The 23,743-nt window shown below is 40.2% G+C and overlaps 1 protein-coding gene across 2 annotated transcripts in view; it reads left to right on the forward strand.

Annotated features, from left to right (window-relative positions):
• The window catches only part of cadm1b (cell adhesion molecule 1b), a 175,995-nt gene that overhangs the window by 116,149 nt on the left and 36,103 nt on the right, over window positions 1–23,743 (forward strand). For both annotated transcript variants that reach the window (XM_084951215.1, XM_084951216.1), the window contains exons 2-5: window positions 4,991–5,011; window positions 12,086–12,232; window positions 18,840–18,992; window positions 21,846–21,983. In XM_084951215.1, coding sequence (XP_084807341.1) covers window positions 4,991–5,011; window positions 12,086–12,232; window positions 18,840–18,992; window positions 21,846–21,983 — 459 coding nt within the window. The remainder of the gene's footprint in view (window positions 1–4,990; window positions 5,012–12,085; window positions 12,233–18,839; window positions 18,993–21,845; window positions 21,984–23,743) is intronic.

Genomic DNA, 23,743 nt, shown 5'->3' on the forward strand with positions numbered 1-23,743 from the left:
GCGGTTGGCTGCTGTTTGCAATTTTTTTTCTCTTTTTTTCTGTCAGCCGCAGAGACATTTTCATGTGTATTGTGAATGACAGCACCCAGTCAGGTACACCGATGATATTATTCACCTTTTTATGCTTTCAAAGGCGTTTCTAACACTGACATGTCTTAATTTGAAAATTGTATTCACAAGAACACACATCTCTGGGAATTTCTGTGCAATTGCATATGCCCATAGCACTTCACTGAGGGGGGACAGGGCACCGAATTCAATATAGCTACTTTTTTCTTTTTTTATCTGACAGCATTTCTGAAGGATTACCCTTTAATCTCCCAACGCAGAGACTCACGTCAGCTACATGTGTCTTGCTGGCGCTGCTCACACAATCAAGCAATAGATTGGACCTTTACAAAGCATATCCCATTAACACAGAGCAATTACCCACTTCTGTGGGGATATTTGCAAAATCTCCTTTTTGTTGCGGTTTATCAAGCAGAAACATGCTTTGCATCTCCTGTAAGCCTACCTGATTATAATGTCTCAATTGACTCAGGGGAAATTTAATCTGAATATTCCTGGCCGTGTTTACAGGTGAGCATTTTCTGATATTTCACTGACTGGTTGGGCTGGATTAAGTAGTACCGGAGAGGTGATAATAAAAGAAGTGGGTCAAGTACATAAATGAAATGCAACTTAATTAGTTCTGCCATTTTACAGAGTAGAAAATAGCTATTTTTTTAGCATAACAAGAGCACACAATCTTGAGAGGTCCACTCAGAAGCTTTTTGTAGAGATTTAGGCCATATTATTCAGTCTTAATTGGCGGATGACGTTGGCTCCATTGTCGTAGAGATTAAGCTGCTCGGTAGCTGTTATGATTTCAACCACGTCAACTTTTAAGTCATCTGCTTGACTAAATGTTATGTAATCCCAACTCAGGTCTGTTTGCTTTTTTAAAGGTTTTTAGGAGTCAATTAATGGCTATTTTCATGACACATTAAGCAGTGAGTAAGCCTAATATTATTTCCTTAGGCTCAGTAGACTTTTTAGTCTTTGTGTTTTGCAACAACCCATAACTCAAAGAAGTATTTCACAATTTGGGATGACTCACTTCCCACCCCAAAATGGGAAAATAAATCCTTTATTTTGGTAGGTAAGAAAGGTCTCCCACCTGAGAGCTGTTGGCACTGAACTTTTGTCTGAGCACCCACAGACTGTAACTACAGATGGGCTTAGCCACTTTTCACAATGTAGCTGCAAACATTTTTATTTATTTATTTATTTTATTTTTGAGAAGTGATCATAGTTTGGATGAGAGGGCAAAATGCTGAGACAGCAGCTAATGCTTGTTTAATGAGGTGTATCCATATATGCTGCTTGGGTGCATCCCACAGTCAGTATCTGCTAATTTACGCTAAGTAATATACAAATAAAATGTTAAAGAAAAGCAGGAGCGCTTTGTTGGTGCTAACGACACAGCAGGCCATAATAATTGAACTAAAACTCCAACCCCACAGGCATGACAGAGAGGTGGCTCAGCTCTGTAACTTGACTCATGTACACTGTCACTCCAAATGGCCAAGCTGCTAATAATGGATAGCATTATAGCTTAATGTACCTTAAATAGGTGGGCTGTTAAAACAGTTATACACTATTGGAGATAAATTATCTGAATTTCAGGAGCAGGACCGCGCCTCCAAACACGCCCCTTCTGGATCTTATCTATATATGACGACCCAGTTCTACAACCTTTTCGTTCCCACTTTCGTGCCCCATCCTCCCTCCCCTTTTTTCAATTCTTTCACTTCTTCATTTCTTATTAGTACATGAGGATCTGCCAGGCCTGGGAGCTGCATTGAGGCCTTCCCCAAACCGCAGCTTAATTCTTGATGAAGCCATTCGCCTTTATCTACTAAAAAACGCTGCCAAACCTAAAATGAGGACGTGGGCCCAGCTAGTGAATTGTCATGATGTAAAATATTAGCTTTGGGGATTAAAACTGCACTTTTTGTACTGGTTTGAAAGCCGCTATAAAAAAAAAAACCTGATCATTGATCATTTTAACTCGCGAGTCTTCGGGGCCTAACTCACCTTTGAACCCTGCATCAAGTGGCCATCAGAGGAACTGCTGCCTTGACATTTGAGTCTTCATTTTTCAGCCCTGGAGTTGCTATTTGTATGCACACTATTAGGCCAATAGGCTACCTACAGTACAAACCTGGAATGTCTGTGAATTTGTTTTGCTGCTGATAAACGAATAGATAGGCTTTCAGCTAAAGTATGGAGCGTGCTCAGATGTCATGAAGACTTCTCTAACCATTTCATCTGCAGTTCACAGAAAAAATAAATGGCATCTGTAAAGCATATCTGCGGAAACTGAACAAATTGTTTAATAGGGATTTCAAACTAGTTACAACTTATATAAAGACTAGAGTAAAGTGTTAGAGACTGGTTTTTGATCTTATTTGTGAGGAAAGCAGAGTTTCTTTCATCAGTTTGCTTTGTGAAAATTCTGACCTCAAAAGTCGCCTGTGTTTATTGGGTCCACTCTGCAGGAGTCCGCTTCTCCATCCGATTTCCTTGAAGAGAAAAAGTTTGAAGCCCACCTCTGATCCTACTAATTAAATGAAAACACAGTGGGCTACCCACAGTAAGACAACATTACTCCACACACATGCACTGTCGCAAAGGTAACCAGTGTGGGTGTCTCTATGGGGAACTACACAAAGCTCCAGCATCCCACTCTGTTGTGTCCTCTTATGCAGTGCGATCACACACTAAGTTGACATGCAACACGCTGCAGATCATGAGCATAAATAAGCAAGGGATGTTTTACCTGAAAGGAAGAACATTAATTCAAAGGCATCACTCTAGTACTGAGAAGAAATGTTGCCTCATTAGTGTTACCCCACTGCTTTTACCGAGCAGTAGGAAGAGAGAGAGAGAGGCTATGTGCCACTCTTGCCACACAGACATCTTGTCTCCGGAGATCTTAGTTTGCCTCAGTGACTAAAAAACAGCGTGCATTATTATGGATTCACTGGGGTGGCAATGGGTTGAACGTAGACCCCTGAATACTGGTGCACTTAGAACCTCACTTCGTATAGAAAACATACTGCAGTGCAAGAGTCTGCCCTTTCAAATGCTCACAATGAGCCGGTTTCCAGCAGGAAATGTAGCATCAATGTAGGTGGAGAGTGTGAAATGCTCCACTTTTGTGTTTCTGAACATAATGTTGCTCATTGTGCAGAACGGGAAGATGAGATTTGGATGAAAAGGAAAAGAGGCGAGGCGACAAGGACAGACATTATTTGGAGGACGGTTAGCCTGCCTGCTCTCATCCAGTGTGATTGACATATTGGTGCAATGGGTGCACTCGCACGAATGCCATCACATGCATTTCCCCAGAAATCTGTCTATCAGCACTGTCTAAGCAGAGCGACAGCCATGACATCTAATCACAGGCGAGCTGGCACCTCATAACTTCTACCTAATGTGCTGCAGGTACAGAGGAGAGAAGGGGAGCGCTGCACGACAGCACCCCCGCCACCAAAACACTATTTATAGCCCCTTCAGAGGCCACCAGCAGGAAGTGGATCATACTGAAGGGTTAGGGAAGGTGTCACTACACTATATCACAAGTCTCTGTGTTTAGATATAGGTCTCTGTTGACAAGATTAAACACTGAGATGCCCCGCTATCAGGCCGACGCATTTTTCTGGGTTATAGTCCTGACAAAGTATTGCAGCAAAACGAGGGCAGATATGGTACACATACAAGATGATAATGAGTCATTTACATAATGTTGCTACAACATTATAATTACCTGGCAATTAAAGCAGCTCAAACGCCTCATTATGGACTGTCCTGAGGGCTGGTTGGACTGGGATACATGCAGCGTGCTCATTCAAGCTCAAGTCTATCAACGTCTATTATTCGTGAGTTCTTTTTTTTTTTACATCAACTGCCCAGAAGCCTCATTCTGGTGAATTATCACATATAAGGAAGTTTTGGCTGACACGCTGTGTTTTAGATGAAGCAAAGCTTTAAGTTAGTGAGATATCGTCGCGGGCTCCTGGACAACGTTCAAAATTTGTTTCCCATCATGTGTGATTTGTCACTCACATTTTTGTGTCCCGAGGGACTTGCTGACACGTCGAAAATGCACAAAGGAGCCATAACAAGGACATGTGTCATACCTTACACCCTTATTAAGCCAGCAATGACAAGTTAGACAGGCAGTCACTTCACCATACTGTACAGCACGCTTGGCACTGAAGCTCCCATTGCTCACAGCCACAGTAAAGAAGCACCAAAGTCTGTGTGAAATGTCAATATAATAAAAGATGGTGCGAAATATATGTAGATGTGCAGCAAGGGGCAAGAGATTTGTGTGTGTGTGTGCATGTGTGTGTGTCAGAGTTGTTTATGAATAGCAGACAATGAATGATGGAAGCTCTCCCGAGGGTACAGGCCCTGAGCAATGCTGCAGGGACTTGGGAACGCGCCAGTCTCCCATGCCCTGTGAGATGCCAGTTTGGGTGGGCACCGTTCCGAATGGGTGCTCTCTTCTCCAGGATACACGGCGGGTCCCAGGGGAGCATCTCCAGGCAGTGGCTGCTCCACAGTGGGGCTGGCTGGAATCTCAATCAGGGACACAAGGGGTAGAAAACAGTCCAAATATTCCCTCTGTACCTCTATATTGATGTAACATCGGAAAGTAGATGAAGGCAGGAAAATGGCTCATTACGTCGGGATCGCACACACCTGTGGAAAAATGGACTGGATTGTAAAAATGACTCATTATGACGGCTTTTGTATTTGTCCTAATTGGTGGAAAATTACACAAATAGCATATGGAGCTTGAATTTAATGAATTTCAACAAGCCTATTTAAAAATTATGAATATAGCTCCCTGCTTACATCCTGTCTGCTCACAACTTGTCTGTTTTTTTTTCTCCTCTTTTCTCTTCTGCTCTCCTTCTCACCTGTGCTGCAACAGGAGCTGCTGAAACCCTGACAGGTAATCTTTCTTTTTGCTACCTGCTGTTCATTTGGAAGTGCTTGCTTCTGTCTGTGTCTGTTGATTGGCTGTCCATTGCGGTTTGTTCATCTGTGCATATTTACATGAATGGCTGGTTATGTTCATAACGTTTCTTTTCAGGAAGGAGGAGATAGCCGTCGGCTCACAGCTCTGATCCTCTGTTTTTATTTGTAATTCTCAAATCAACATTTCACCACATGTAATGGCTGATTTCGATTTCTTTTCAAGCCACTTGCTTTCCTCTTCAATTTGTCTGTAGTTTTGACACATTCCTGCTCCTAACTATGGAAGTTTTGCTAATCTCCTCCCATTCTGTAGCCTCTCCAAAAGTAGAATCTCAGCAGTAAAAGTGTGAGGAATGAATTTAACAATGTGTTTTTCTCTCTTTCCGAGCTGTAAACAGCAGTATTTTCACATAATTTCCATCCTGTAATAAACTAAATCAGTGCTACTTCCCAGGCTAAGAGCCATAATTACCTAGTTTGAAGGGTGAGGCTATGAAAAAAAAGACCTGTCACGACAGAATATCCACTAAGGTTATTTTCCCAAGCTGCTCCTTTATCAGAGGATAAGTGTTGTAAGTAAACAGTCAAAAAGAGTTAATATGGAATGAAGCATGATATTATAATATTAGTGCCTGAACTTAACTGAATTACTAGTTAACTTATTACTAGTACTAGTACTGGGTTGGCCCACCTTTTGCCTCCAGAACTGCTTTAAAGCACCATTTCAACAAGGTGCTGGAACAATTCTCAGAGATTTTGGTGAATATCGTCATCGTCTGTTACACAGTTGTTGCAGATTTGTTGGCTGGACAGCAAAAATAATCAGTTAGGCTGTTCCATTAAAATGGTAATCAATTGATGGTGGACCAAAGTGTACCCAGAAAATATCCCTGACATCATTAAACCAACACCAGCAGCCTGAACTGTTGATCCAAGACATGATGGGCCCATTTCAATTTCTGACCCTACCATCTTAATGTCACAGTAAAAACAAAGACTCATCAGACCAAGCAGTGTTCTTTAATTTTGGTGAATGCATACGAACTGATAGGAGTCTGGTCTTCTGCTGCTGCAGCCCATCTCGTTCAAGGTTCAATGTTCAGTCAGTGATCAGTGCTGAGTGTTGTGCATTCAGAGATGCTTCTCTGCATAGACATGTAAACCCTAGAAATCTCTGTGACATTGTGGTTTTTAACCTCCTAAGACCCGAACTCTTTCATGGCATGCATTTTTAATTTCTCTTTGGTATTTGGCTTTATAGTGTTTGATAGGACACTATAAAGTTACAATCGAGTAATGATGTGCAAAACTCTTTATTTGGTGTCTGACAACAGCAGCATTTTGCCTGAGTACAAAAACAAAATGAGAAACAACAATTGTGCCCCTTTGAACAATATGGCTCATTTGAAAGCCATTTGAAAGAGCAAAATTTAGTATTGTGGTCTAGACAACCCAAAATGTGATGTGGACGCCGGGTCCTAGGAGGTTAAAATACTCAGACCAGCATATCTGGCACCAACGATTATACCACATTCAAAGTCACTTGAATTGCCTAAATGTATCGAGTTGCTTCCATGTGATTGGACGGTTATGTGGTGTCATTAAAGAGCAGTTGAACAGGTGTACCTAATGAAGTAGCTTGTGAGTGTAGTATATGGTGTTTAACCTTTCATGGACCAATACAAAAACAAACAGTGAAAACAGTGAGCGTGCAGACCTAGTGAGAATCATTCGAAGGGATTTCTCATATCTTTGCAGTTTTATTCACTTAAAACTCATCTCTAAAGAGCTGCTACCGCTGATGAGTGTGATTTATAAACCCGCTGGAGTCTTTCGTTTCTGTGAGAAAAACAACACTGTAATATTTTAGTTGATAAAAGATGCTTTTTCAGGCAGGACATCCTTTTTTCTAGTTGTGTTGCAGCATCATTATACAAACGGGCACCCTTAGCTTCTAAGAGAGCTTATATTTAGTTAGAAAAAAAAAAGATGGTCAAATTAGGGGCTACGAATTATTTTTTTGAAGCTTTTCCATGCAGGTCTAGGAGAAATGGCACAGCGCTAATTATACCCTGAGACACAGGCCTTCTTTCTTGTGAACATCCTTAAAACAGCATTTCATCATGAGGATCAGGATTTAATGACTGAGAGGGATAAAGTGCAAAAAGGCAGCATCAGAGAAAGAGAGGGAGAAACTTTTATTGTTAATGACTGTCTATAGTCCTGGTTGTTCCTTGAAAGGACACGACTGCTGCAGACAGCGGTGACTCAAGGGAGAGGAATTGGGGGCTGGCTATCCTGCTTTTTGCTGCCCCTTTCATGTCTTTTGATGTGAAAACAAGAGAGAAAAGTTCAAAGAAAGCGCGAGCTCCATTCAAAAGGTGCCTGTCTCCGAACTTCTGATGGAAGAGCCGACCCCCTAATATTTCCTGATTTCGTCAACTTTTGTAAAAATTGGTCAGGTTTGTGCCGTTTTGCATTTTGAGTACGACTGATGAACCGAGACTCTGCGCCAGACACTTCATGCCAGATTGTACATCCCCTTGGAGAGCACACAGACTTTTGAAGGTCTGTATTTCCCTCTGACTGTTTCATTCAGTATGTTGTGATGCAGGAACAGGAGGGCAGCCATGTGTAGAGATACAGGCACTTTACTCTCCCAGACAGCTGCTGGAATGAGTGTGAATTTATCAGCCAGTCATCTGTGCCATGCCTCTGCCCACTCCCCCCTTCATCCCCACCCACCACCCAGAATTAATGACTGCCTTTCCTCATTTGCACCCAATCATGACTAGGATGCCGAGGCAATTGAAAATGTTTACTTCAATTGCGAAAACCCTCCATGTTCCACAAAGTGGCCTGTTTTTACTTTGATGGGATTGCTAATCACAGCGACGTTATTTATGTGTGTTTTGAATTGGAGATGAGCCTAGGCTGGGATATTGGAGGGGGACCAACCTTGCTTGGGGCTGCTAAACCTTATGGAGAATTTATCTTTTGCGTTCCCTTTCTCTCAGCCCAACAGATTGGGAGCTGAATAACCTTGCTTTGAGGCTGCTGCTCTATGTTGCTGTTGTGACTGCCAAATATATTACTTTTACAGCAATGAAATAAAATAGACATCAAAACACTACACTTTGCTTTTGCCTAAAAACACTATTATGTAGTGTACAGAGGAGCTGCACTGTATTGTTTTCTTTATACTATACTAGATGTTGCATCCACATTTTAAATCTTCACGTGAGGTCATTTTTGATTTGATGCTCACCATTATCTTGTTTTATTCTATTATTTTAGATGGTAAACAACTAGTGTAGCTAGAAAGTGCCTATTTCTTCTTATCACTGATTCAGTCATTCTCATACACCATATTGCTAATGGGTCAGGAGCAAATTATGTGATACTGGAGACTTTAAAAGCTGTGATTAAAGTCTGATATAGGTTTTTTTGTAGACTAATAACATTCTGTGAAACCCATGAGACCAGAATACTGACTTTAAACTAATGTAGCTCATCAGAACAAACCCTGAATTGCCGTCATATTGAATTTTTCTTTCACCTCACAATGAGCCCTGTTTCCTTGAAATTACTTCCTTATTCAAGTAAACTGCATTCTCAAGGGAGGCATCTCCTGGATTCAAATACGTTTGTAGTCAAGTCAACATATCTTTGCCATTTATGTTTTTGTTTTCCTCCCTTTTTCAGGCAACAAATCACATTAGATGGTTGGAACCAACCCTCAGAAACTGAGGAGAAGCTGACATGAGCTCCAGCTTCTTCTTTGAGTAATGTTTGTGCCTAATCTAATCTGAAAAGTTAACTTAAAAGAAAAAATGAGTAGAAAGTCTCCTAAATGACTAAAGGTTACAACCTGGGGTTAAAGTGGGATTTCACAGATGTAGCAGTGCAGCTTGGAGAAAAGAAGAACTCAAATAGTCACACCTTTTGTATACTCTGTGACCAGCTGACCTGTGTTGTAACACCAATATTCACAGCTTGTTATTCTACTGAATTCAGCAACTTATAAGTAGGGCTTACACAAACCTTATGGCTAGATTTCCAATCCCTAGATGCTATACAGCTATTATGAAAGGTAGAATTTGGTGAGTGAATCTAATCCGCATTATTGCCTTAAATTTAAACTAATTGCTACCCTGTATGTAACCAGTCCATTGCTGAAGACTTTATCACAATACTGTAAGCTAACCAGGTTAGCCTGCACTAAACTGCCTAGTTTTTAATGCAGTGTTTGAATAACACAGACACACTATACTTCAGTTTGTTTTACAAGATATTTCACTAAAACATAATTCAGCAACACACCTTGTGTAGATCCAGTATATGATTTTAAAAACTCTGCAATGAATTAGGACATTATATGCAAGCTTAACATTGCCAGTGTGTAACATTTCACTTGCTAAGCTGTGCTTACCTTTGAAAATAGTCTCCCGTCTTCTCCTTTCCTCCCCTTCTTACATCTTTATCCATCTCTCTGTGTCACATATTAACATGTTTCCTCACGATTTTACATTTAACTCACAGACACATTTTGTCAGACTGCACAAAATCGTTTGTATGTTCTTTGAGCTGTTTCAAAAGGCACGTTTGAAATTACATAGCACATAAAAACAATGATCCTCCTCAGTAGTTAACCAGATCCTTGAAGTTTTGCGACCGCCACTTTGCATCTGCACCATTAACACATCAGAAGAATGAGGATGAAAAAGGAATGTGTTAAAAGGTACACGTATGTCCATGATGTCGCTGGAAGCAACGCCAGGCTGCAGCACATGAGAAATGAACTCTTTTAACAGCCATTAACTGATTCTTCCGACACATGAGTCCCTGGTTACAACTCTTCAACATGGTTTTGGTTCATATGTGAGGATGAGGATCAGATTATGCTACTTTTCAGCCTGTTTTTAAACTCGTGCTGTTACGCTATCACAGAAAAAGGCTGTTTAATTCTGTGTTTAACCATAAAGCCTGGCTAGCATACCAGTAATGCCCTTGCAGTTAGCTACAATGATAAATCCATTCTGGCTGTCACATAATTTTTCTCCTTAGGTTAACTTTTACAAGGTCTTTATCATTCAATCATCTATCATTGCTTGTATTAGAAATGTAATAAAAGTTCAACATTTGTGGCAGGGGGTTGGGCAGGAGTGTGGAAGGTATTGTCACACTGGTATAAAGTCTGCTATAGCAAGCCAGAGATTTTTGCAAGTTTGGCCTACGTTTCAGAACCGTTACACCTCTCCGTGAACTCGCTTGTCAGGTATTTTGTTGAAGAGAAAATAGGTTTGCATTCAATTGTAAAGGGGAATATAGTGTAGCTGTTAGAACTTATATTTTAGGGAGCAGGATTGTCACAATATATAGTGTTTATTGATTAATTCACAGTTAACCGTTACACAGTTTTTTCAGGTACCTGGTAGATTGTGGTGATTCCTCTATGGATTCAGCCTGTGTCAGTGTGCACTATTTTGCACTGACTTTAGTCACAGTGTAGGTGGGATCCACACTTTTCTGATCTGCATGTGCACTATCCACTCATTATTTGCTGTGGGTTGTTTTTACACAAGGGAAACTAAAGGTCTAATATATATGTTACATTAAAACATAGATTTCATTTCCATTTTTATATGCATTACGATCCATCAGTCAGAGGTAATGTGCTGAAAAAGATGGGGCTTCAAACCTTTTTTTGCATTTTCTCATGTACTCTCTCATTTACACATTCAGTCATTGTTGTCCTATCTGAGCAGTTATTCTTGGACGTATTCTTAGTCCATGCCTGTTCAGCAGTATTACATGAAATTGTCCTCAACCACATTAGCATGTAGTAAATATTACCTATTTACGATAAACCTTTAATTGACTATATTGTGTACTTGTTGGACATAATCTGTGGCTGTTTTTACCTATTACCTTCCTTTTGTCCTGAGCCTGAGCCCCGGCAGCAGAGTGGAATGAAATGGGTAGTTCATTGCATCAGACAGGTCTGAGGAGCTTTTCTCCACAGGAGGTTAATTTTTTCTTGCTTGCCGCATTCACAGAGTTCATTTTGAATCATGTTAGTTTGCCTGTCTATTCCCATTATCACTATCTGAAAATGCAGGCATTTTTTCCCCCCCTCCACTTTGTAAATGTCAGAATGGAATAGAGGTGTCTGACAACTCGGGCATGCAAATGTGCTTTTGATGTTTTCTTGGGGCTGTGGCTTAGAGTGTTGTTCCTCCGCTGGTGTGAATCTGAAGCATTAAAACGTATTCTCCATTCTTCTTACGGTTTTTTGGCTCCTGCCAGATAAATATAGCACAAGGTGACTTTTGATTCTCTTCCTCTTTCTCTCCAAAGACAGGGCAAACAAAGCAAGGCTTTTTGTGTGTGGGGGGGTTTGGTGTGAGGTGTAAGTTACGATGACAAGGTCCAGGGTCTGTCAGTGGCAACAATGCCAGTGTACAGAGAGTGACTCAGATGCTTACAGCACTTTTATTCCTAGAGATACAGAACAGAACCGCTGAGCACACATTGGTCACATGGAACCTCAGATGGAGGGCTCTGATAAAGCTTAACCATATACAGCATCCAACTCGGCTCATCTCTCCTCTCTCTGTTCTCTCGTGCTCTGTTTAACTCCCCCTCTCTTCTTCACCTCCTCCACCCCGCCCATATCTACTACTTGCCACTTTCTTACACTCGTTCTTTGTCTCTTTTTCTTCCTACCCTCTCCTCACTCCCTACCTTCGTGGGCAGCAGAGCTTACAGCCCATCTGGCACTGACTCACAGGGCCCACTCTGAGCTGGGGGAGATCAATAGTGACAAACACTGCACATGGCTCTTATATTAAAAGGATTAGACATGGCTGCAAACAGACAATCTACACGGCCTATTCACGTATCTTTGCACTGTGCGTGTGTTGACATGCAGTCCCTGTTGTTAGAAACATAAATATTTAAGATACTTTAAATATCCAGACAGAGATGCTTGTTCCACATTTCAAATGTATTTTTTGCTTCTGTGTTTTCCGCCTGCGTTGTGAAGTCGAAGGTCAGAATCTGGCAACTGACAACGTGACGGTGATTGAGGGGGAAACGGCCACCATCAGCTGCAGAGTGAGGAACAACGATGACTCCGTCATCCAGCTGCTCAACCCCAACAGACAGACCATTTACTTCAAAGACGTTAGACGTAAGTGCCAGTGTGTCTTGCACGCACACACACACACATACAGACAGACAGACAGACAGACACACACACACACACACACAAGATGTCTTTCTGCTGTGAGTCATCATCATTCTTCCTTTTTTGAAGAAAAGCATTTGTCAGTTAGCGCCTGTATTGTGTTTGTAAGCATGAAGCCTTGAAATGCAAACTTGTGGTCCTTGTTTGCACCAAGGACCATGAGTGCAAACAATTGATGGAAATAGAAGAAATCCAATTTCTTTTAATCCTGAGTACCAGATACCAAGAATATTTGTACTGTCAGTTTTAGAGAATCTTTTTTTTTTATGTTTATGACTTTTATACAGTAGTTTGGCACTGGTAAGATAAGCCTGGTCACTCTTGGCATACTCCCGCTGGTATAAATACTTTCAGGATTTTGATAGTTATGCACAGTATCTGGGCTTTCTGGGGTTGACATCTAGTAAACAAACAAAATAGATTACTTCTACTACTACTATTACTCTTTTATTTTGGTCATTTTAAATCATAGCTGCTGAAAGCTGGAGTGTGTTGATGTGAGGACCCAAATGCAAGGACACAGAGAGGCAGAGTTTAAAACAAGAAGTGACTGACAGAAATTCAATAAACATAATCCATAAAAAAGCCCAAAGGGAAAAATAAACAGAAATCCCAAACAGGTATGAGATAAATCCAGAAACACTGGGCGATAACTAGGAATTAAAGACAAACAGGGACTCGGAGTTAGGAGTAAACGATATAACACAACAGAGGACGAAAAAAGACTGAGTTCATTTATACAGACAGGTGCACTGAGGGGTGACCAAAGAAAGTGGAAACAACAGGGGAGACAGCTGAACTAAACCTAGATAAGAACAGAACAGAGTAAAACATAGTATAAAACAAATGGGGAGACCAAAACCACAAGTAGCCAAAAACAAACAAACAATACTACTAGATATCAAAACCAAAGCAAACAATAATCAAACACAGAACAAAGCAATTTGAAAAACTGGAACTTTACTCAAAAGTCTTCCGACTCAAAGACACGCGGTCATGATAATAATATGACCCTGTGATAATAGTCCAGGATACGGTGCTCCCACTTCCTGGAATAATCTGCAGAAGGAGCTAAAATTGTCAGAAATGGTTACCTTGGGGGAGTTTAAGTCAAATTTTAGAAGAACAAGAGAATACCTCTTTTAGTCAGTGCGACTGTTTTTAATGTCGTTCTTAATGACCTGATGTCGTATATTGTTTTTCACATGTTTGTGTGGAAAATTGCATTTGTTTTAAATTGTTATGTCATTATGTGGCGTATGCGTGTTTGGCTTTTGCTGCCATGATGCCGGGTCTCTCTTGGAAATTAGATTTTTACCTGGATAAATAAAGGAATCATAAAATAATAATAATGATAATAACACATATTCATTTACTACTATTCAATTTATCCTAATCATATTAATAATAAGCAAAATAAGGTTATAATAATGGCTCTTCTTCCAGAAGACTATGGTGCAAGAATCTGTCAGGCTATAATTTAATCTGCAATGTGTGTATTAGTTTCCATGTTAAATACCCACTTTCAAACTTCAACAACAAAAACTGTAACCTAAGAATTTTTTCCTCACTGTCAAGTGGAATTTATTTATAGTCTATTGCAAAAACAAAACAAAAAATTCTATTGAAAGTTACAAAATTTACCTCCACTTGTCATGGGCTTGGTCTGTGACCCAGTGTTTGAGTTCTTATATATTTTGGTATTCATTTGTGCCCTAGTTTAGTTCATCTAGTTAATTTCGAGGTTGCTGTTTAGTCCTTTGTTTCTTAGTTGTTTATGTCATCTCCTCCTGTATTCAGTCTCCCTGGTCCGTGCGTCTACCTGTCATGTGTCATGTCTGTGTGGTTATGTTCAGTTCAGGTCACGTATAATCCCCATGTTTCTTGTCTTACTTTGAAAGTCTGTGTCTAATGTCAGTGTATGTAGTTTCACTTTCCCTGTCCTGTCATTAGGTTCATCAGCTGTTCCCCCTCATGTGTTTCCACTTCCCTTGATCATCCCTTATGTGTATTTAGTCTTTGTGTTTCATTCAGTCTGTGTCTCGTCGTCTGTGTTCCCACCCTCCATGTTTTCACGGCCAGTCTTTGCAGTCATCGTCATAGTTCTCCGAGTCTCCAGAATTTATCACAGTATTAGTTTCCCAGTTTAGTTATAGTTTAGTCACGGTATTTCTGCTTTGTTTGAACTCTGTGTCATCAGCCATAATAAAGGCTCGCTTTCAGTTTAAGTTCACTCCCGTCTACTCACTTGTGTTCACACCTGGGTCCACCACACACACCACCGCACGGCCTGTCTCCACAGACCGTGACGCCACTTAAGCAGAGCCGAGATGTTTAGCCGTCTTTCTTTAACGTTACTCAGATGTGACAGCCTGAAATGATCCTGTGCATTTCTCACCGATATTTTATTTTTTAGTCAATTGTCAAAGAACACAATAAACAGATTAATCATAAACAGCCTATTCCTGCAGCATAGTGGAACATCATATTTCTCCTCATTAGCGTGTCCACAACATCTCGTCTACACTCTCGTCTAGACTTTTTGCTTATTTTGCTTATTTTGTGCGATTGCTGCACGTAAAGAGCTGCAACAATTGTCAACACATCCCGTTCAAAGGAATTGTCCTGTGTTTGGCATTACCGTGAAGATATCAGATATCGCTACAACATCAGCTCCAGCTTTTTGTCAGATTTTCTGTGCAAACATGATTCCATCTGTCCTTGACTTTCTGGCTCTTTTACACAAGTCATTAGGCTAAGAATACTGCAAGATTGATATGAGATAATTAACAATGCTACCATAATGGGAATACTTTTGTGTCCTTGTCACTGTTCGATTTTACGATAATCTCTTAGATTAGGATATTGAACATTATGCTTATGCATGAGCATATGGGCTACTTCTACTCCGAACTGAGTTTTTGTCTCTGCTTTTTTTTTTAAAAAACTTGTTTATATCTGGGATCTGAGCCAAGATTCAAGGTGAACAAGGAACACCCTTCATTTCGGTCTATATTGCGTCCCAGCTGTTTCACAAGTCTAGGTAGTGAGACGTGTGTTCCATTTTCTCACTAGCGAAGAGCATCGGGGGAGTTTGAGTACACATCTTTGTCATATTTTTACAAAATGCCTAAAGCTGTCTCACAATATGGCAGAGAAGAATGGACTGTAAAATAGCAAAGATCATGTTGTGCTCTACACCTAAAAAATATTTATTTTGACACCAAAGAGCAGACAGAAAAGCAACAGTGAATAATTCACTGTTACATCACAGAGACAATCAAATTTAGATCAGCACTGCTAAGGAAATCTTTCCATGATGTTAAGACAACATTTTCCTCTTCGTGCTTTGTCGAGGCGCTCCAAGCGGGCCTATAAACGTGGCATTTTCTCCGCCTAACTCAATGCAGTGCCGCCTTCAATTACAAAAAACAAGCAGTTTTGTTTATCCACGATTAGATCTGAGTATATGTTTGGCTGGAGTGTTTCTGGTCCGCCGCTGCATATTTGTGCTTCTGGTAATGGGGTTTAGTGAACCCCATAGCAGCGCTATTCTAGGCTCTGTTCCTAAAGGACTGCTGGTTCTGCTGGGACCCCCCTCGGCCAGTGGCATTGTTAGCTGTCAACGGGGCCGCCTGACACAGTGGCAGATCTTTGTATACAAGGAAGTAAACAGCAGTGACACAGAGACACACCAGGAGCCAGAACAGTGGCTACAAGCAAAGCGGCAGCCGCAGAAACACAGATACGCACACAAATACCAAAACGATAACAGCTTTACAGTACCAGTGAAGGCCATATAAACAAATTTCTGCTGCAGCAAATAAAGATGAATTATGTCACAGGTAGAAGCGGAGCGAGTCTTGTTAGGGTGAGCCATTTATTGTGCCAGATACATGCGAAATGACTTGCAATTTGGCAGACTTGTCATCTGAAATGGGAAAAATGAGCCTTTATCAGCGAAGGTGGACCTCTTTGGATGGTGATGCAATTGAACACCATTATTTATTCACTGCATCTTCTCAGGAGTTGTCTGACTTTGTGTTACAAAGGTTTAAAATGATACTGCCGAAAGGCTTTTGTTTCAACGTCAGACCTGGTAGGTTTAGAGCTTCTGGAAACTGGTTGCTGTTACAGTTATAAGGCTGTTATAAAGACTATTTTTTTTAATACAAATAAAGTGAGAGCGTCAACCCAACGTGACAGTGTGAAAGGGTTCATTCATAGTTAGGAGTGTGCAGAGAATTACCAGCCAAAGCTGCGTCTTTCCGAGACTTTATTGAGCTTTACAACAAGTTTCAGCTAATTGTTTAGCGGTCTAGCAACAACTTTACCACCTTGTTTCACTTTCATCAATCTTCACGCATCAGTAAAAAGCTTGGGAGTTGGCAGAGATCTAAACCCAAGCTGCAATAGACTAAGCGCTGGATTTACAAGATTCTGATGCCTAGAAACTCAGTGCAAATGCCATATCACTGCTTTGTCGTAACAAGTGCACCGGTTATAGCAGTACTTCTTTACGACATGAAGAATTGTGGCTGATTGAAATATATTTGACTTTAATATGCAAAAGCTCAGCCAATCTACTTCATAAGTATACAGTGGGGACCTGGCACCATAAGCGAGCGTTTTGATTTAAATGTTCCTAAATTGTGATTGGAGCACAGAAATATGAGACATCCCCCTTTTCCGCTTCAGCCCTACTTGTAATGTACAGGCACAAATACTAAATTACTGATATAAAATATACCACAAGTGTTCTAAATTTGACAGGAAATAAATGTGTATTCATGAAGGACTTCATAAGTAGGATACTGTGAAGCATTGGATCATCGGAGCATTTAGAGAAAGTCCAGATGTCACTCTCTTTCTAAGTGTTCAAGGACCACAACTTAAGGCCCATTCTAACTAAATGTGTCTTACAGATTGACACAAGTAATGTGATCCCAAAACTGTTTATAAATTGCACTTTGATTATGAAAGGCTTTCCAAGAAAAGTACAAAAAGTACACAGATCATATATATGTATTCTTACCAATTTTGTGATTCATTAAACAGTTCCGGCTGCTGGTTGGTGGACCTAGTACTGTTGTGCACAACAAATGTGATTACAGCTCTCAGTTTTGATTAGCTCATCACCATTTCAAAGCACCAGAGAAAGGATGTCCAATCCTTGAATTTGACTTTCTGACTTCCTGATGAGAGCAGTCTCACTGGCTGCTGTGATTATTGATTTACTTGTGAGTTTACATGATGAACAATGGACTGTTTGTTGCTATTTTTTGCCAAAATTGTAAGACAATTAACTAATTATCTTTCTTTTAAGCTCTTTGAGTTGGAATATGTTCTACTTTTATATTAATAAGCATGATCTTAGACTGGATAACATTTTAATGTGAGATAATTTTTTTTCATAAAGCCATCATATTTCCTGATATTTAATAGGCTAATGAATGTAATCATTAGACATATTTTGGTGAAAATATGCACATTCTAATAAACAGCAGACACTGTGCATCCTCCACGCTCTTATGTAAGCAGCGAGCCAGTTATGAAACAGCTTTGTGTAAACTGCCATCAGCATCTCACAGGTGAAGGGTTTCCCTCCCTAGCAGGTGCTCGGATTCTCAAAGTGCATCAGTGTCATTGTTTCCCTTTGAGGAGAGACTTCCAAAGAGCTCTCAAATTATATCAGGGAATGAGGTTTCATGTTGACACTGCCCCGAGACCTTGGGTAATGATCATGATGCTAAGTGTAAAGCCTGATGGGAATAATAAACTCCCTGCGCTTTAAGGGGGCTGAATTGAGTTCGTTAGCTCGACAGATGCAGAGAGGGCTTGATAAAGAAGGCAGGTCAAAACATCAAAAGGGCTCCCAATCAAATCAACCAAAGCTGTTTATGTAAAAGAGTGCTCTGGGATGAGGGCTGACCTAAATGAAACTCAGTGGGTAAAACTCAGAGATGGCTAACCTAGTTTGATGACATTAAAAGAAATTTCAGCCAGTCTATACAGGCATTAGTATACATATTCTTGTCTACTTTTGATTTAGAGTTTGAGGCATCCGAGCCTCTCTTCTTGCACACAGTGATTTAATTCATTATGTATGTTTGAATGCCTCTCCTTTTTCTGGAATATGTGAGTTTGATGCATCCATCCATGACCAGCCGCAGCCCATTTTAAGAGTTCCTAGCTTGTTAGGAGTCTTCATGAGCACTCTTCACACTTTCCTTTCTTTGCGAGTGCTCTTTGGACTGTAAAGCTACTTTATAAATCAACTTGTATGAATCATTTTGAAACTCACTTTTCTTTTACTCAATTAAGGAGAAAGCCCACAAAAGAGCAGCACTCTGCCCACCACATTCTCTCCTCAGTCTCATTTTCTCCTATACTGTCTCTTTTGTCTTTCTCCGTCCTCTCTCTCGTTCTCACCACTCTCCACCACTTCCCATTTCCCCCACCCATCCCCCTTCTTTCTCACCCCATGTCCCGTGTTTGTATCCCTGTACTCTGTATCCTCACTGTCTCTGTCTCACATGTATCCCCACAGCTCTCAAGGACAGCCGGTTCCAGCTGGTGAATTTCTCTGACAACGAACTGCGGGTGTCTCTGTCCAATGTGTCACTCTCCGATGAGGGACGCTATGTGTGCCAGCTCTACACAGATCCTCCTCAGGAAGCCTACGCAGACATCACTGTCCTAGGTAGGTGTGAGGACACATGTGTGAACCTCACGCGCACACAGTCTTTTGTTGTATTTTGCTCCATTATAGACGGTGAATATGAAATAATAGTAATCTTTGATCCTGTTATCTTTAGCAACTGAAACAAAATGTCAGCCAATTAGGCTCTCGCAGTGCTCAACAGCATAACGAAAAGGAGCAGATGCTGAAACTGATGGCTCAGACCGCGTTGGTTTTGGCAGCTGTGTTGACTATGTGAATCCCGGTGAATGTTGACTTGGCTGCTCCAAATGATTCCCTATTGAGAGTCAGCTGTGCCACACTTTGATGCTTTGGAGTGAAATTACTCTAGTTAAGCTTTATTATACATGCAGACATCCTGGGGGATTGAAAGGAATTAAAAGCACTTTAAAGTAATTACTCTAGTTGTACAATTGAAACCTAGCTGCAGTATTTCTGAACCAAGGGTTGCATTGAAGAGTCCTTGAAATAAGCACCCTGCTGACTTTTTTCTTTCAAGTAACTGAAGTTCAGCAAGTTTGCTGTGATGAGTAATACAAGGGATGAGGGAGAACTGTTCCCCATCCTCTTTTTACACCCATAGGTTCTAATCACATATGCTTGTTTAACATTAGCTTAAAAGAAATGCAAGGAGATAGATTCGTGACTCATGCTAGCTGAAGGTACGTGTTAATGAATGCATCACAAACTCCTTTTACTCACCTAGTAAAAAAAACAACAGTAATTGAGGTAATGTGGTTTGTTGGATTGTCACGACACTGTGCAGATTATCACGCAACTCATATCAGCTACTTAAGCCCCTCTTGGGATGAATAAAATAAAAATGTGAGTCATATGACCTCTTGTGTAGGCACCTGCAGTGATTAAAATAAGCACACGTCCGTTCATTTAGACAGGTATGATATGAACAACTGCAAAAGCATCTGAAATGCAGACAAGCTGTTACAAATTAAAATACATTTTAGTCTGTAACAGCTTGTCTATTCTAGTAGCATCTAAATAAAACTATATTTCTCATGTGAGTTGGTAGAAATCGTCAAAGTTATCAAATATACAAACTAGTATCAGGCTCCCATTTTCCAGATGGTATAACAAAACTTTAAATAAATGATAATTATATGATTTAAAAATATGAACCAGTTCACTATATCAGCATGAAATGATGAAATGTCACAACCTCACAGCAGAACAAACAAAAAAGAGTTTATTTGTTTTCAGTTGTTTTCGACTCTCCATAAGGTTAACATTATAAATTAAAGCTTTGCTTGGATTGTGCATGCTTTCAAACGAGAACATGGAAAAGATTGGATCTCCTTAGACAATAACAGAACACTGCTTAATGTTAGCCTGTAGTTTATCCTTGCCACGTTCACACAAGTTTCTTTTCTTTTTTAAGAGAAAATAGAGTATTTCTGTTATTGCTTCCCCAAAAATCTGCGAAAAGACTAGATATCTGTTATAGCTGGTGAGGCAACATCATTTTCAACCTCTCAAACTAACAGTTACTTTAAACTACTGTGGTGAGTCTTTTAAGTGCCTACTACGATGCTGTTGCTAGCATTCATGCTTGTGCATGCTGTTAATTGCCTTGTGGTGCACCTATGCAGTGCTAGCCACAATAGAAACAAGCAAAATCCTGGCTCTTTTTTCCTTCTTGGATCCCCTTTATTTGCAGTAGTGTCTTTTTTTTTGTTTGGTATATATGTCGCTCAAGTTATTCCACTTCTTTGTATAATCTTGTGTCCATCTCCTTCCAAGAATTCGCTGAGATATGTGAGTCCTTATATTGAATCTATAATTATTATTCCTTATACTGAAGACACAATACTTGTAGTTTTGCCTCTGTACACCACCACAGTGGAGTGTAATTTCAACAATACGTGATTGAAGTGCAGACTTACAGGTTTAATTCAAGAAAAAATTTAAATTAATGGTCTAATTGACTGGCAAGTAGTCTCATGGCCATGTGAGGCCTATTCCCTTGTTATTTTATGACAAATACAGCAGACCTGCTGTCATTTATTGCTGTCATTAATGTAATTTTAAATATGAGAAATGTTAATGCCATTATTAGGCAGAAGACAATCTAAGTCCACAATTTGGAGATGCATTCATGAATGGAAATGCAGAGAGTTTAGAAGGTGAAAACCACTAATTACACTCAAGAGCACAAAGGTCAGGTTAGATCTTTGGACAAATGAAATACCAGAATGATGGGAAAAGGATGAAACCTGTTAGACATAGTGGGGGCAGCATTGTGATGATGCGACTGCTGATAGAAGAGATTCAACCAAATGCTGCAGACTGATCAGTACAAATGACCCAAAGCGTACTGCAAAAGCAACCCAAGAGTTTCTTAAGGTAAAGAAATGGGATATTGTTCAATGGCCAAGTCAGTCACATGATCTGAGCTCAACAGAGCATGCTTTTCCATTATTTGATACAAAGGTGGCTGCAGTAAAGGGGTAGCGGAGCATCTCAAGGGGGAAACAACACTTTGTGATGTCCGTGGGTTCTAAAAGTTTTTCCATCCAAATACAAAGAGTCTTTATGTTTATATTGATTTTGAGCCTCTGAAAATGGGGAACTGTGTGTAACCAGTTTGTTAAGTTTGTGTGCACAGATGCAAAAGTACAAAAAATGTATCATCGTCCCAACTGTTATAGAGGGCACTGTAAATCAGTAAAAGCTGAAACTTATGTATTCACTGACGATCAATATGAACAGGTAGCTTACTAATAGTGAGGAATATTGACTTTACCCAGTATTTAAGTATTTGAAACTTTATTGTAAAGTTTTAATAGATTTTTGTCTGTGTGTCTATGTGCTGCCTCTGCCATTGTTCTGGGTCAGTCCCGCCAGGCAGCCCAATCATCGAGAGCCGCGAGGACGTGGTCAGCGAGGGGAACGAGACGGAGCTCACCTGCACAGCCATTGGCGGCAAGCCAGCCGCCTACATCAGATGGATGAAAGGGGAGGAAGAACTGACAGGTCAGTAGAATAACAGCCTCACCCAGTTTGCTTCACATGCTCCAGGTACTTCTTCTGTGAATAAAACGGAATTCTACTCCAAAACATTAATGTGTGTTGTACTGATTATGTTGACTGACACATATAAGAAGATAATCCAGTCTGGCATACACAGCTGCAGAAAGACAGTGCTTGCTTTCTTTCTTTTCTTTTTTTTTTTTTCTTGTGTGTAACCCCCCTCCCACCCGTCCTTCAGCCTGAGCTGCCTGCTCAGCTCCACTATGTAATCAACAAACTATGCAACCGCAACTGCAAGACCTGCAATTCGGGCCTGTGTTATTTTTCTCATAAATTTTCGAAAACATTTGCCTTAAAGGCATTTTCATACTGTAATTTTCATTTCACAGATCCAAGTTCAGATTTAAAATTGCTTAAATATTTACTGGTTACACTCCGTCTCCTGATGGAATATGTTTTCTAAAACTACTAAACTCTACATCTTTGTATTTACTTTAAACCATCCATACATAGCAAACATGGTTATGAACTCATATTTGCACATTTCTCCTCCATGCATTTTCCGCCTAAGGCCGGCTGTAGGCTGCTCAGAAACAGGGATGTAATGTGGAGTGGTGAGAAAGCCTTATTACCTCTCCGTTATGATTAGGGGGTCATCAATTATTCATGATATACTTATTATACAACTAGGGAGATATTCGTTTTAGTCATATCGTATTTACACAGAGTGGATGTCTCTGAGCTTGTTGTCAAATTATATATGTATTAGAATGGAGAGGATTCATTTGGCTTGTTGAGAGATGAAATATTTAGACAAGAGTGAATCTGAAGCTAAATGCCATCTGTGCCTCCAGTGTTCCCTACAGGAGTCGAAGTCAATTTCTGTGTATGAGTTGTTGAGTGTTGTGTAAGGAAAGAAGAGACAACAGGATGGTTAGATCAGTGAAATGCCCCTGACATGCTGAGCAGGGCTAATCCATAGTGGCAGTGGATACATAAAGAAAGCCAGAAAGTCACGTCCTCCTGTACCCAAGGAAACACAAATCACTTCTCATTATGGACATGCTAAACAATTCATTAGCTCCCGCTCAGATTGAGATTCAGATGCACACATCTCAGTGGTTTTATAGAATCTCTCTGATCATGTTTGTCTTACGTATGTATGTCGGCGAGACAGTCGTACTGGTAATAAAGAAATCCTCGGCCTAATTTACACACTCTTTCAAATTGGCCGAATTGCTTCTGCAACCATTTATCATGGTGGCAGGTACGGGGCTGATGGGCTGTGGCCTGCGAGAGACTCAGCACACAAAATGCTTGTTAGCATAAATGACATCTGCAGTGTTATTTCAAATGTAGTGGAGCCGAGTGCTCGTCTGCTGAGTACAGGAAGAGATCTGTTTTGTTGGACAGCTGCATTTAATGTTTTAATGCTTTTTTTTTTTTTTTTTTTTAATTTACAGGCGATGATGTGACGCCACACGCGGAAGATTTAAGAGGAGCTTTGAAAAGTAGCAGGCTTTGCATTTTATAATGAATTTGAAATATTCCATTTATTGAAAACACAGTAAAAACTCAAAAGCTGAACTTTCAAATTCAGCTTTGAAAGATTTTGAATTAATATACAGTTTAAAAAATATTTAGAAAAATTTGAATATCTTAACTGATAAAATAAAACGTTATTCATTTTTTTGCCCTTGTTTTTAATTTGAAGAACTTGAGCTGGTTTATTTTTGACTTTTGGAACTTATATGAGCAACTAT

The sequence above is a fragment of the Perissodus microlepis genome, chromosome 14 (genome assembly GCF_051167445.1).
Source record: "Perissodus microlepis isolate ML-2025 ecotype Zambia chromosome 14, ASM5116744v1, whole genome shotgun sequence".
NCBI lineage: Eukaryota > Metazoa > Chordata > Actinopteri > Cichliformes > Cichlidae > Perissodus > Perissodus microlepis.